This window comes from Thermobia domestica, chromosome 3 (genome assembly GCF_964235325.1).
Source record: "Thermobia domestica chromosome 3, izTheDome1.hap1.1, whole genome shotgun sequence".
In the NCBI taxonomy this organism is placed as follows: domain Eukaryota; kingdom Metazoa; phylum Arthropoda; class Insecta; order Zygentoma; family Lepismatidae; genus Thermobia; species Thermobia domestica.
Genome location: NC_137456.1, coordinates 73252979 through 73269302, shown reverse-complemented (window position 1 = coordinate 73269302; position 16324 = coordinate 73252979). Strand labels below are relative to the sequence as shown.

The 16324-nt window shown below is 31.3% G+C and overlaps 1 protein-coding gene across 2 annotated transcripts in view; it reads left to right on the top strand.

The window, feature by feature from the left end:
* LOC145680510 (protein Tob1-like) overlaps nt 1-10855 on the top strand; it is a 172466-nt gene extending 161611 nt beyond the window's left edge. For both annotated transcript variants that reach the window (XM_081751104.1, XM_081751105.1), the window contains exon 2: nt 988-10855. In XM_081751104.1, the coding sequence (XP_081607230.1) occupies nt 1259-2455 (1197 nt within the window). In that variant the 5' untranslated portion in view covers nt 988-1258 and the 3' untranslated portion in view covers nt 2456-10855. The remainder of the gene's footprint in view (nt 1-987) is intronic.
* The last annotated feature ends 5469 nt before the right edge of the window (nt 10856-16324 follow it).

The window sequence follows — 16324 nt, the reverse complement described above, 5'->3', positions numbered from 1 at the left end:
TAGTTTGTAGGTTTATTTGCTTTGGCTGTTCTGAGCTTAGGATATAAGTAAAAAGACATTAAGAACAAATAATAAAGAAACTAAGTCTACCTGATGGGTAACAGTAAAAAACGATATAAAAAATCAATGAGTTGATCAGTACGGTACTGTATTACCTACTTTTGGGCCACCCTGTATATAGAGTTTGATTGCCTTAATTACTATTTAAAAACGCAGATTTTGAAAAAGTATGTTTTCTTTTTAATTTTACAAAGGTAAATCATATTTTGCTAACATTTTTAGTAGCATTTTTGCAAATGTACAACAGAATTCACTTGATCCTTCATTTTTTTAATGAAGCAGAGGGAGTGAAATAAATGAATAGCAATAATAACAAAGAAACGAAGGTAAACTTAAATTTGCTAAAGGTCGTTAAATTTGTTAAAGAAACTTTTATTTTAATTTTTTTTTTTTTATTTTTCCCAAAACTCCATAAACTGAAATAAATATTTTGCGATTCCAACGAGAATCCTCAAAACTCAATTCTTCTGTATGCAGATGACAAGACAGTTGTGCTTGAGGGTGGAGGGGAGGGGGAGTAGAAAATTGAATACCTGATGTTTGAGCAAGACTGCAATACAATATATTCACTGCTTACATAATAAAAGAGCGTATCAAGTTTTTTTATTATTATTATTTCTATTTATTTATTTATTTTTGTGTTAAATTAGGAAACTGATTCAAGATGTCCCATACAAATCAATACTTTTCACTGTAGAAAATGGTTAACTAACAAAAATAAAGATTTTTTAAAAAATTACCGCTTTCTTGAGTGATGTAGCTACACCTAATGAATAAATAAGAATAATTTCTCAAATTTGATATTTAAATTTCTTTTGTTATGGAATAATCAATGCTATGTACAAATATATATGTTGTTTGAATGTTACTGCATCAAAATTATCATCAATGGTGCTTAATATTCTTCTTTTGTCTTTTTCATTGCAGATATGCTTCAGGCCTGTCTACAGTACAAGAGAGACTAACACTGAAGCAGCCAACCACGTAAAGAATTTTATCCCAAGACATCATCGAAGGTGGTCTTTTGAGGTGGAAGTGTGATTTTGTGCTATATCAACTCAGGAGAACTTGAAGGTTATTTTTTTTTAATTATATATAAATATACACAAAGAAGTTGCTTTAATAACAGAGGACTAAAAGAATATTACTGCCTGTGCAAAGAACTTGACTGATCATTCATTCACACACGCTTAGCAAAATGCATATAGAAATCCAGGTGGCCCTGAACTTTGTCATTTCATATCTGTACAACAAGCTGCCAAGAAGAAGGGTAAATATTTTTGGGGAAGAACTCGAAAAAGCGCTTAAAGAAAAGTTCAAAGGTCATTGGTATCCTGAAAAGCCATTCAAAGGCTCTGCATTCCGATGTTTGAAGACCGGTGATCCCGTAGATCCAGTTCTGGAAAGAGCAGCTCGGGAAAGTGGCGTTCCTATCCAGGATATTCTTGAAAATCTTCCACAGGATCTCGCAGTATGGGTTGATCCAGGTGAGGTGAGCTACAGAATTGGTGAAAAAGGAGCAGTGAAGGTTCTGTACAATGAAACCAATGACCCACACGATGAAAGCACAGCCGACAAAGAAGTTACAAAAACTTTCAATCCAGAGGCCCAGTGTTTCAGGCCAATTGAAGCTGTTGGTTCCTCTCTTAGTAATCTCAGTTTGTCCCCAAAGTCTACATCTCCCTATGCAAATGGATCTTCATCTCCGACACCACCTTTCAAATCATCAACAAGCCCAGTGAATGCGTTTATTCCTCGCTCTACAGCTCCGCTTACATTCACAACTGCAACATTTGCGCAGACCAAATTTGGAAGTACCAAACTGAAAACGAGCAGCAAACGAGCGAATCGAATGTCTCCAACCGAATTCTCCAATTACATCAAACAAAGAGCCATGCAACAGCAGCAGCAGATTCAACAGCACCACCATCAACCGCCAAATCCACAACAGCCAGCTACTCAGCAACAGCAGAACAACCAACAGCAGCAACAGCAGCAGCAGTCCCAGCAGAGCTTTATCAGTGGCCAGTCAAGCTTTGGACCTCAGAGACCCCGATCACTGTCTCCCAATCCTCAACTACAAGAACCATTCTTTTTCCCTGGACCTCAGCAACAGCAGAACCAGGGGCCGTACCCACCATTTTCGCGTTCTTTGTTCGACTCCTCCCAGGCCTACATGGGTGATATCTTTGCAGCACCTGCTCAACAGTCCAAATTCCCATTCATGGATGCCATGAGCCAACAGTACTATGGCAGCTCTAATGTTACATCTAGTGTACCTTCGGGTAACATTGGAGTCAACGATAGCAAACAACTACTGGAAGGTCTTAACTTCAGCCTGAGTTCCATGCCGTACCCTGCAAGCCAATATCAACATCTTTTGGTCGCCAACTAAGAATGTCCGAAGAAAAATGGTAATATAATACAATGATAGTCTTTTTACACATCACTAAAGCCCACCCATGGAAGCAGACACAAATCCCAAACTGTGTATGAAAATAGTGCTAAATTTACTAACAATAACAAGTAGTTGATTGTCACTGATACTTTTTATGGCAGGAAGGAACTGCAAGAAATTAGAGAAAGAGTAAGTTCCCCGAAAGCACCTTATTGTATGATGTGCTTAAGGGTTTAATATTATATATATATATATATGTATAAATATATAATTGACAAAGGTTGCAATTTTTGTACTGTACGAACCTAAAGCGAAGAGCAGATCTTTACGGTGTAATAATTTATTTTTTCACTGGAGTAGATATTACAATAAGTATACATGAGTAATATATATATATATAACATATTATTATATAATATATATATATATATATAGAATGAGAAAGTAAAAAGGTCTAGTCGACGATACTCCGTATATAATATGTAATTCATCAACGCTAGAGTGAATACGAAAATGGTTACAAACCCTCATTCCTAAACTAAGCAGTGGCGGTAACTGTGGTATGTGTGAGACACAGCCCATATTTTTACTGTAGACGAGTACTGATCTAAGGACTCTCGACCAAATGGCCTAGAATTTGAGTGAATGGGCCAGCTATCTTACTGAGATCAGAATACATTCGTACTTAAATAATAAAAAAAATGAGAAATATGTTTCCTATTACCCCCTTTTTTTTTTTCTCAAATGCAATCCGAACTTCCTGTGTAATGTCAGTCCAGTCACATTCTTTTGATAACTACAGTCAATCCAACTTTTCTCAAAGATTTTTATCTACCGTGATTTCAATATTTAAGGGACAAAAAAAAAAAAAAAAAAAAAAAGGAAAATTAAGAAAAAATATTTGTTTTATACAATTTTTCTATAAGTATCCCTCCTTTTTTGTATGTGTATGAATTATATATATAATTCTTATATCACGAAATAAAAAAAGGTTATTAAAAAAAGATACGTATAAATATTAGTGGTACTCAGACTATCTGCTTCCCATTGGTTCGCTTTTACTTTTTCTTCCCGTCCCCCTTTATTTGCTTCTTGTTTTTTAAAAAAATAATTTACTTAACATTTTAAATGGTAATGAAATACAAACATATAAAAAATAATAATCACTTCGTTTTGATAATATGTCCCAAGTGATCTGAGTTTTAACCTTTATAGTAGTTATGTGTTTGGCGATATAACTGGTAATAATCACATCTTTATATAGATATATATACACATAATTGTAGGCACTGCATATAAACATCAATATCATACTACAAATTTCTTTTTTTAATATATTTTTTTTCTTATTTTGTCTCATTTTTCTTGAAATTGTGTGATCGAATTTAGAATTTTCAGAAGTATGTTAGTAAAAGGAAAAAAAAGTACAGATTCCAAGTTCCTTTTTGTTTTTGGTGAAAATGTGTGTGTTTCGTACTCAATTATTATTATAAACTGTAAGTTGTAAATACATATTTGTAGAGGTACTTTTTTTTTGTTACAAGAAAATGTATAAATATATATATATACGTTTTAAATAATGTTAATTAGAAAACGAGTAGCATAAATTAAACGTGTTCGTATTTAATTTTTCATTAAAAGTATGTAGCGTTACACAACAAAAACTATTGTAATCTTATGTTGTTCTTTTTTTTTATATATATACATATAAATGAGTATTGATTTTGTACAACTGTGAAATGCCATACTCACTGCCTCAGATTGAGCATGTTTATCAGCGTTAGTTTTTTTCCCCTCTTGTTTGTTTATACACTTTATATATTTAATGTTTTCCTTTTTTTTTGTAAGAAACTACCTATCTTTTCTTCTTATTTTTTTTTATTTGTATCCAACGCACTGATACTTTTCTCTCCCTTTATTGTTTTATTACTTTATATTAAGGTTAAAACCAATAACTCAGGCCCATATTAATCATAACAATTTAAAAAAGAAAATGGCATAATTATCTATTTGAGTTTAAGTATGGCATTTACTGGGTGCTATTAAAATAGCATTTTGGTACTGTAAGCCTGATTAACTGACAATACAGTAACCACAGCTAGTTGTGTTAGTCTATGGTGGTACCTGTATGAATTTAAAACTGCGAAGAGAGAAAAAAAAGAGACGTTGTTTTAAGGAAATACGGTTTTCACTATTCACGTCTAAATAGAACTGCTGGATGAGGAGCAAAGACACTGCTCGATAGGTCATGTGTGCTTCTTTAGTTCTATTGATATTTTAGTTTTCCAGATTTTTTTTTCTTCGTATTCAATAGATGGATTTTATTCCTGGCCAGAAATGGCTGGGCTGTAAGTATGAACGTATGTACGAATGCTTAAAAAGAGCAAATGGGACTAACTATACATTATATATATAAATGTATGTTACGTATTATATATATAGTATATATAATATGTTATATATGTAATGTATGTGTATGTTTGTGCGTGTGAGTGTCACGTGGAATCGAGACAGTATATATGTTTGTATGTATGCGTGTAAAGCATATACATTTATTTTTGTCAGTTTTGAGCTGCCCAGGTTAACTGAGTTAGTGCACCCCCAGTCAGTATTGTTGCTTATTATCTCTTTAGATAAATATATATATATATATATTTGAATACACTTACGTAAATATAAGAAAATAATAAAGTTAAAACTTGACTTTTTTTTTTGTTTTGGTTGGTGCAATTTTTTTTTTTTTTTTTTTTTTGTAAGCGGAAATAATTCACTTGTTTTGTTTGTTTGGTTGTGCGCTTTATATTTTTCACCAATTGATAATGGCTTTTTTTCTCTATACTTTTTTTTAATTTGTGTAATCCCAAAAGGTTTGTGCCTGGGTGATAATTAATCAACCTAATGCTATACTTAGCCAGTAAGCAGATAGTGTGGTACCTGAGCTGTAATATTGGAGAGGAAAAAAAAATATATGAATGGCTAAAAATGAAAAAAAGAAAAAAACTTAAGAGCACATAAAATAGGATGAGAGTATACATATATATAATAGAAAGTATGCATGAATGGAAGGATTTTGGTTGGTTGAGAAATGAAAGCTAGTATATATATATATAAATATATATTTTATTTTTGTAAGCTAAGATAAATATGTGTACGGTTGTTGTAAACTGGAGTTTGTAGTTGTTTGGTAGATTCTCTCTCAAATTTATTGTATCTTTCTCCTGTGAACGTTTGTGTCAATTTCCAAATATTCGCTGTTAATTTTTTTCAGTTATTTCTTGATGATGATACCTGCTAAATATAAACATATATATATATATACCCATACATGAAACATCTTCCAAAAAATAATTAACAGGAAACAAACGTGTTAATGATGTGCTTGTAGATTTTTTGTAAATCTGTTAATATTAATTAGGAAAAGAAATGGAATAAAAACGTTGTCTTATGTAATACTGTGTTGCATCTTCGATATAAGAATTTTTACTAGAACTATTTGTATAAGAATTCATTGAAAAAACATACAGGTTTTAAAACAAAAAGAAAACAATACAATGAAATAGTTTCCAAATGCTCCTCACTGAAGCTTTACTTATATAATATTGTGTCATGAATTGTACTCTGATTATGCAGGTTAGATACTGTAGAACGTCTTTCATAAGATTTTTTTTTCTTCGATAATGAGGTGGTGTGTTAACCGCCAATAATGTATAAAGAATATATATGTGTATTTGTCACAGGAAAATGTATCTATTTTTGTACGTTATCTACAGAGCAGTGAGCAATGAAATACAACAATCATTAAGTCAAAAGTACTACATACAAGTACAGAACAGTATGTATACAGTATCTACTCTGACATGAAACTAGAAAGATCCCAGTAGTGACTTCTGGAAAATGCTAGAATGGTTATTTGGAATATATGGAAATTATTTCACTTACCATAATAAATATTACTACATGATATGATTATTATTAAATTTAATATAGCCTGAATATTAATTCGTGTGTCTGCTTCAATTGTGTTTATATATACACAAATTTTTTGTTGTTTTGATTCGTTTTACTATTACTATATAAAAAGTATTCATTACAAAAACTTGCGCTCTAATTTTCAATGATACCAGAAGAACTATTATCACAAATTAAACTTCAACAGGATTACATGAATTTGAAAAAAAAAAAAAGGAAAAAAGAAAAGAAAAATAATTCTCAAGGAAAATCCATGAAAGTGAAACGCGGATGTTTTTCATGACTGTTTTCCGTTGCTTTTTAATTATTTTAACCTTATATTAATGGAACAAACTTATGGACAGGAGGGAAGTCAAGTTCCTTCTTCTTCCGTGCACAGTATTGCCAGAAAGATACGTTTTCTTGTGACGAGAGGTATTAGTAATAATAATAATAACGTATATTTTTGCTTATTCATACGAAAAAAAAAAAATTGGTTACAGTAATATGTATATATGCATATATCTTTCTAAGTACCTTTTCGAAAAAAAATCTACAATGAATGTGGTGGTGCTCATTATTACAGTTTTCTTAAATCCTATAAAAAGGGAAGATTTAAAGAAAAAGAGAGAGAAAAATATATAAAAAAGACAGATATTGGGAGGGGGAGCTTGTGTGGGGAGGGAGGGTGATAATGCAGAAGTAGTAGGAGACAGGCAATCGATTTTTGAGAAAGAAACTTCTAAAAGAAAGTATTTATAATAAATAATCTCCCAGGCATTATTATTAATTTTTCCTGTTACACTATAGTCAAATCATTCCTTGGGGTATTCTAGTCAATATTTGTATCTAATATATATGTATAATATGCACCAAGACTCATCCGGAAGTTGTATAGTAACAACACTTACATTTTTTTAAATAAAAAGAACTTTGTAACATAAATAATATATTGATTTTATATTACAATTTTTCTATTTTTTTTAGTTATTAAAAGAGGAAAATATCAATAATTGTTAAAGGGACAAAAGAATTTCTTTTTATTTGCAAATTACACATTTATCTTACCTATCTATCTATCTATATATATATATGTATATCCATATTTTCTGTTGATGTTCCTGTGTGTACATTTCATTGTTATTATTATTATTATTATTATTATTATTATTATTATTATTATTATTTGTTCTGTAAAACATCTGTGATTATAATTACTTATTAACTTCGAGAAATATTCATTAAAAAATGGAGCGGGTAATAATATCCTTTTCTTAATTAAATCAATGGAAGAACCATAACTAACTAGTTTCTTTTGCAATTTCAAGCTGTAAGAAATAATTAAAATACGACAGACCAGTGTGGTCATGTGATATGTTTGACATGTGATTATTGAAACAAAGAAAACGTAAAAATGGAAAAGTTCTTTTGTAAAAAAAGAAAAATTAAAATGTACAAAGGAAATTGTATGATAAAAGGTCTTATGTACAATTTAAAATACTGTAGCAATCAATGATGTATATTGTAAAGAATATTGGACGATGGACTAGGTTAGAAATAATTTGGTTTGCTCCATCTGGAAACGTGCTTTATTTTAATACTAGTAATGGTTTTGTTGTTTTCTCTGTTTGGTATGAGTGTATGTATATAGAGAGCTAACGAGCGTGATAATCAATCGAAAGCAAGAGTTGATAACAACATTAAACGGAAATTAGTTTGTACAATCGACAGCAAAAAAAAGAAAAGAGCATACACACCCTTCAAAAGTTTTACTGTCAATAATTTCAGAAAGAAAGCAGCAATTTGAGTATAGTTGACTTTTAAGGTAGCGAGAAATTATAATTCTGAAAAATGACTGGAAAACAAATATATACTCAAATGATTCAATTCGTTGTGTGGTTATCGACAAAAGAATACAAATAGAATGAGTATGCTCTTTTGCTGATTATTGTACAATTTCAATTATAAAACAAATACTACGCTTTTTTCATAACTACTATACAAAGATATAACAATGGTGCACACACACATAAGTACATATGTGAATTCTTGTGTATATTACATAGGTATATATACACACACAAACACACAGGTGTTTTTGACAGTAAATATATACATATATATATGTATGTATGTATATATTTGTCACTTATCAAATTACGCTTGTAGATTAAAAACAAGAGTTATTAAAAGTGGGATGATATCTTTTTCATAATATAATATAAAGCTATTCTTTCTATTATTGAACTTTTGAGTGAGTGCTGTTTATATTTTGTACACGAAAGTCCATTCTCAGTGTTAGTACTTACTTTTATACAATGCGTATATGTAAATATACAACAAAAAATGAGAAAAAAAAAGAAAGAAAAATGACTCCCTAAATGTAAATGTTGTTAATATAACTTCCTGAAAAAAAATTCTAAAAAAAAAATAAAAATAAAAAAAATACCAAAATGGATAAGAAGAACTTCCCTGACATGATACATTAAGAAAAACGGAATTAGGACACTTGGAAACTGATTTTTTTTTAAATAAATAAATGTGGAAAACAATTTCTTCTCCATTCCATGAGATATAATATTGAGAGAACTGCGAAATTATAATGGAGGATTCCGTGTTTTCGTTGATAAGGTATTGTTTATGAAAATTATCATTAAAAAAACCTTTAACTAGTTGAGAATATTCAGAATAGAACACTTTTCCAGTTCCTTTATGATTATCTTTTTTTTTTTTTTTTTTTTTGATTATATAATAAAGTTGGAAGATCATTAGACATTTTTAATTCAAAATGAGAAAAATTAAGTAATTACAAAAAAATTATGTGAAACAATTTTATATATATATATATATAAATTGCAATTTAGTAGCTTTTATTTGCCTAATTGATTGCTAGAATAGATACTGATCAAAACTTAGACATTTTTGTTTGATTAAGATATTTTTCAGTTGTGTCTGTTTATTTAATAGTGAATTGTATTTGGAATAAATTTACTATGTAAAAACCAGTGAATTGTCTTAAACAAAAAATAATAACTAATAAGAATGGAGAAAAAACATATTTCTCAATTTTGGAGTGTAGCTTAATTCGCAAGATTCCGAAAAGATGAATTTTGAATGTACGATAGTGATTCGTTTATTTATTTAAAGTGTTGCGAAGAGGAATATGAAAGATCTTATGGTTTGGGGAAAAAATTAAAATACTATATATTACGATGTATTAATAATGAAACAGTTCTTTTTCTTGTAAGTTTTTGGCAAGTTTGCTTAGATAATTTTTTCACGAAATAGTGTCTACATTCAGATCGTAGATGAAGTATATACAATAAGTATATATATAAATAAATATATATATATATATGAGTATCTTATTATCAATTAACGAAAATTTGTAGGGCACAATATATATAAATATGGACATGTTATGACATGACTTTGCAGTACAGTCTTTGTGTCCCTGTATAAATATATTTGTAAACGTGGTTCCCATAATTTCTCCCGCTCCCTTTACCTATGTTCTTTTTTCATAGATGTCACTGCAGACAAAAAATATGAAAAAAAAGTTAATAGTACCGTCAGTTCATTATAAATTCCATGGTGCTGTGGTTTATATATACCAATACATATATTTAGGAGTATGTGTCCATTTTAAACAAAGAAAATACAAGACAATTTTGCTTGGTCATAACATATATATATACACCCGTCCCTTCCTTTTAAGATTGTACCCTATTACAGGAAGATAATTGACTAATATTGAGATTACCAGTTCCTTGTCATAGATATGTCAGTCAATATAATAGGGAGGTGAGAGAATTAAGTTGTGTACGTTACTACCCAGAAATTTTGCAGCACAAAATGCTGCTTCTGAAACTATTCCGGAAGTTTCAACATCTATTTTAGAGAATTTCATACAGGAAAACAATATTATTTACAACAGTCAAAGAGTTTCATAAACAGAAAAAGAAAAAAAAGAACTATTGTAAATCCACCAGATCACCCATTATTTCCGCCCTTCTTTTACCCCCCTCCTTCCCTCAATGTCTTGTCATTAATTGTTGTATCATCACACATCTTTTTAATGTGTTTTGTGATGATGTGTTAACTACAATGATTAAAGAAAAAAAAACATACATATATTTCGGGTTCAAGAGATGTGATTTTATCCTCGGAATGTGATTAATGCGTAAAGTAATACATAGATACAGGTTATTATTTTTGTTAATTCGACTTTAAATCTAGCGTATTAAGTTTTTTTTCATGTGTGTGTGTGTGTGACCAGTGTAGACATCGTATGATAATATTTGTAGAGGCCAATTTATGAACGAGATAGTGAGAGAGATAAAAAAAAACTTTTTTCCATCCCGTTATATACTTGTGTATAGTCTATAATTTTTCATACTGTTGTACGAATTTTTAAGTTTATATTAAAATGTTTTGTGCATTCATAAATATCATATTTGTTTTATTTTCTTTCCTTTTATATGATATGGCGCCCATGGACCACAGAGCACTATTCTACAGGCCAAAATAAAACGAAAATGTTATATGAATACATTCCCTCCGGAGCCTCCTTCAGCCGCTATTGAAAATTTCACAATGTGGGAACGTCGCAGATTAATTTGGAGCCATTAGCATTACTCTACGAATACAACAAGCAGTTGAATCGATTGCTACACTAATAAGTAATGCTAGTATCAATCAGTATCGACTTTAGCTGCCGTCTGGAAAGAAACCATATAACTATTTGATAAATTGGTAGATCTAATCTGTGGTTCTTTATTTGAGACGTTGCCACATAGTGCAATTTATGTATCCAGACGGGGATGCTCTATGGTCCGTGGGCGCCATTTTTAAACAGTCGATATATATATACTCCAAAAGAGATGTAATTCAACGAAATGATTTATTTTGGTAATTTGTGCAAAACTTCAGGATTTTACATATTGTAATTAGCATCATTTCATTGATCCAGGACTGAAGGTCAATCGAGAAGCTACTCGAGTTAAAAAGTAACGATGTCTGATCTAGCCAGTCAAAAGTGGTGTAGATAGGAATCGTGTTGACTGTATATCATCCAACCAAAATTCTGCTAGCCAGTCATAATTCTTCATGGTTCTAGGCTAGTGGGTATTATTATTATTATTATTGATGAAAATGTTCAATATCGTATCCAAGATTATGTTTGAAAGGGGAGTCAGATAAGAAAATTTTCTTTATATCTGCCAATTTTCATTTTTATTTTAACTTTTCATTATTATTATTATCTATTAGACTGAAAAGGCTCGAGTCACTTTGGCTACGCCATTGAATTATATCTGATATGATATTATATACATATGAAATACGTTCTGCTATATGCAGGATATATTTTTAGTTGGATTACACTATTTTTGGAGGCGGAAATAAATGATTACTGCACAATAATATATTAAGAATACATATATTTTCATTGCAAAGAATGTGATGGAAAGAATCTGTAGTCAAAGTAGAAAGAGAAATAAGAAAGACATATTTGGGAATTACGATTTCATATCTTCCATGTCTATCTAACAACGTAAGCAACAGAAATGAGGAAGATGGAGAGCTTTGTATGAAGAAATATCACTATTATTTTAAAACACGTTACGTTTTAATGACTATTTTTCTCCAATACCTAAACTCTCTTATCAACATCCTGAAGCTTTAAACTAATTTTATTAACAACGACTAAATGCATATATACAGCGAACTGGTTAATGTAGCCATGTTCAAAAAATCTGGCTACATATCTCTCTTTTCTTTTCTTTTAAGTTCCGTATTACTATCCATAAATGGAGATAAACGAAACAATTTTATTATTATTATTGGGAACTATATCATCTTAAAGAGATGGGCGAGAACTGTTGATCATGACTCTACTGTACAGCCAAGTTAAAAAAAAATATAATCTATTTCCCTTTAAGAGGCTCTATATGCTACTTTACAGTGGAAGTTCTCGAAACAAAGTAGAATATTGATTTTAAAAAAAATCCTTTTCGAACTTGACTGTATAGTTATAGTACACACAGGACTTGATCGTGGACATATGAAAATCAAAGCAAAAGGTATATATTCACATGATCGTTTAGAATAAATGCAGTTTACATATTCAGTGAGCTTTCAAGACTAGGACCGTTCGTCAACGGAGTGCAGAGAGAAAAGAAAACTTCTGAACAGAAAATCTTGTCGAGTGTCATTGTCAGCCATTTTCGAATATTATATACATACATCCTTATGCGAAAAATCTAATTGTATTACGTCGTAATTCACCGAAGCATTTATTATAATTGAAATCTTTATTTTAATGCTTCGTGGTGCTTGTAGACAGAATTGGACGAATGATAAAAGAAAGCAATTGAATGATGATGAAATGCTTAGTGGAATGAGAAAGACAGGGTAAAACAAAACTTAGGAGAACACATATATATGATATTGTTCACTACAAACTGACATATGTAACTAAGTAACCAAAATGATCGGCTCAACAACATTGCTTGTGGATGAGTTGATTTTTCGTGCTTTGGAACACACACATTTTATGGTAGTCAAACCCTTTGATTTCAACCAACATATTTCAGTTTTAATTCAACTATAATTTATGGTTGCTAATTTAATTAAATTCAACCAATTAATATTTACAGTATGAACAACTTTTATTTTTGGTGGTTAAATTGAAAGTTGGTTGCCAATTTAGCTGCTTGTCCGGTGAAAATTGGTTAGTTGGAAACTACTTCGGCAAAGTGGACATCATACGTATTAGCAACCGTTGAAAAATGACAATTCTACCAAAAGTCAATCATTGGCCTACATTAATTTGGTTACGTGGGTAGTCTAGAATCGAACAAGGTGCATGGGGTCTCTGATTCGATCCCAGCTCGCGCCAAGTGAGCTTTGTAGTGGACAAACACGTGTGTGTGTGGGTTTTCTCGGGGTTCTCCCACTTTCTTCATTTTACCATTTCATTCATTCTCATCACCACCATATCCTTTACCGTATGTAGCATAACTGTGGGACTGTAAAACTGAAAACTTAGAATCAAACAATGAACCCTTCGTACTAGGGATGAGTTCACTTCTAATAAGTCAATTTCTTGTTTAATGTACGTATACATTTTTAATAGTGTATTTTATTTTATTTTAATATTTATTTATTTATGTATTTTAATTTGAAGCTAGACTAAAATTCATTTTCGAACCCAGGCGAGAATTGGTAGTACTTTGGTCACAGAACTCAATGGTTAGATTAAGCTAATGAGATTCAATTATCAGAATTAATTAGATTGAACTAGTTAAGCGGTCTTGACGCTTCTTATTCCCAAGTTCGTTTTATCTATTCCTTTTATTATTGTTATTTTTAATTAAAGTATCTACAATTTCAATATTCTTTATTATCTGTTTCAGAAAGTACATTAAATTACGGTACTGTGTGGATAATAGCGTCAAAACTAACGAAAGATCTGAAAGAAAAAAGCTTAAACAAACGGGGAGAAGTTTTCTGGCAGAGTGTACAGTGTTGGTACTTGGATTGGATGGATCTATGTAGTAGCGTATGCGGAAGTTCGTCAAGGAAGGAAGAGGGGTTAAAGATTCCATGTTATTATAATTTCAGGTGTTTGCACACACATATTAATATGACAAATGTTTAGTTTCTGCATCTTACTCAAAGGTGGGAGGGTTAAATCTAGCAAAACCCCAAAACCTCCCCCCTTCCGTAGGCCAGTGGATCTATGCTATAAACATTAAATATGAAACTAATGAAAACACCTAAATAAAGTGCAGCTTACCAGATTAAAGTGACATGATACCGCCATAGCCTTCAAAACAGCTCTGATTTATCGTGGAGTTGTAGTTGTCTTTGGTTTCCGGAGGAATATTGTACCATTCTGAATGCATTGCACCATCCAGTTCTGCAAACAAGGATGAAAGAGGATATCTATTTCTGATTCTGGTGCTCCAGAAGTGACCACGGATATTCAACAATGTTGAAATCAGAGAAATGTGTGGGTCAGAAGAGGTATTTCCCACGCCCTAATAGCTCTAGCAATGTGAACTGGCTCATTGTGACGTTGGAAATTTGTGTAATTTGCCGGAAGCAACATATGGACCATACGATACATGTGGTTACTAAAATGCTCACATAATCGTTGTAAGTAATGCATCCTAAGTGTGGAGGTGTACTCACAGGACCCATGAAATAACAGGAAATTGCGGCCCACAGCATAACAGAGTCGCCGTCATGTTTCATACTACGAAGGAGACGATTCGAAACATGAGCTTCTTTGTTGAAGGTCCTTCATACATAAAAACGTCAATTGTTGGAAATAAGATGAAACAGGATTCACCGGACCATGTATTATGCATTTCCAATCATCGGCAGTCCACTTGGCACCATTTTCTTCGCGCTAGGAGCTATTGACGGGATCAGCGGGTTGGAAATTGTAATCTGACCGCGAATTTCAGACTATGCAATTGGCGTTGGACTATGATTGTCGCAATAATCTGTTCAAGGGGCTGATTGAGTTCTGAAGTCATTTTTGCCGCATTCACTTCTGACAATCAACATCGTTACTATGGGATTCCTGTTGCTAGGGAACAGTGCGTATATTGAAACTTTAGACTGGAAGATCATTATCAGTGTGGGGTGGGAATTGGGAAACAAGTGAAACAAGTGAATTTGCTTCTAAAACAAGTGAAAGATATAACAACAATTCATTAAAATTACACTATTTCTTTAACAATCGAAACCAAAAATGTATTCTCATAACTAGATTTTCTTTTACTGGCAACTTAGGAGTAAATTGACTGATTTGAGCACTATTTTCGGTAATGTACATAATTATGTTCTTCCTGAGTCTAGAAAACTTGACCCAAATTAGTGAAAGAAAATAAAACAGTGAGAATGCCTTTTTGGTTTTCGATTTTACAATCAAAGGTTCAACGAGGTGAAGTAAATAATATTTCTTAAGTGTTTCCCAAATATGACACTAATTGTCTTTATTTCGGTTGCTTTTTCTCAGATAAGGCAAGATATCATTGAAATAATGGTTCAAATTAGAAGCATTAAGGAGTTTCTTGTCTTTTCGTAGCCCAGCGGGATTAAGATCATCACAGACTAAGTACACTTGAAAGATTTTGGTGCCCTCGTATATATATATATATATATATATATATATATATATAAAATTCAAAATATAAACAATAATCAATTGTAATATGAAATTTTATCTTTCAAAATTAAACAAAACTCACAATAAGATGTAAAATAATATTTATTTTCGTATACTTCCACTTTATTTAGATTAGAAAACTTTTCTATTTTTATTTATTTATTTATTTATTTATTTAGTATTTGCAAAGTCTTTGATCAGATCTTCACTCGTTACTATTACTAGAGGGTGTATTTTGAGGTGCAGTATCAACTTCCCAAATTATGTATATATATAGAAAGAGAGCTTTCTTCATACCCAGACTTCAAAGTATGGATTTCGTGGTATGAAATCAAGCGAAATGATTACAATTTGTTGCACCTTTTCTAAGATTCGCATTATTTTTTGGTCTTTTTTCTTCTTTTTAATTCTTCAGCTACTTTATCCTCCATTTTTGTTAAAGCCAAACTTGAATTAAAGTTGAGAAAGAATCCGGATCTAGAAACCTAACTGCAACTTACCTAAACTCCTTTTTCGTATGCTTACAGCTCAAGTAGCTATTTACAGAAAATTTAGGGAGACAAAAAATGGTATTATAGAAGAAAATGTCGTTTCTTTTACTTCCCTTATTTTACTTCACCAAAAGCTAGTTGCTCTCTCCCTTTCCCGTATCTGAACCAAGTTACACTTAAGATGATGGAAACTCCGAACGCCGCATTACCTTGTAATCGAACTTGATAACATCATATTAATTA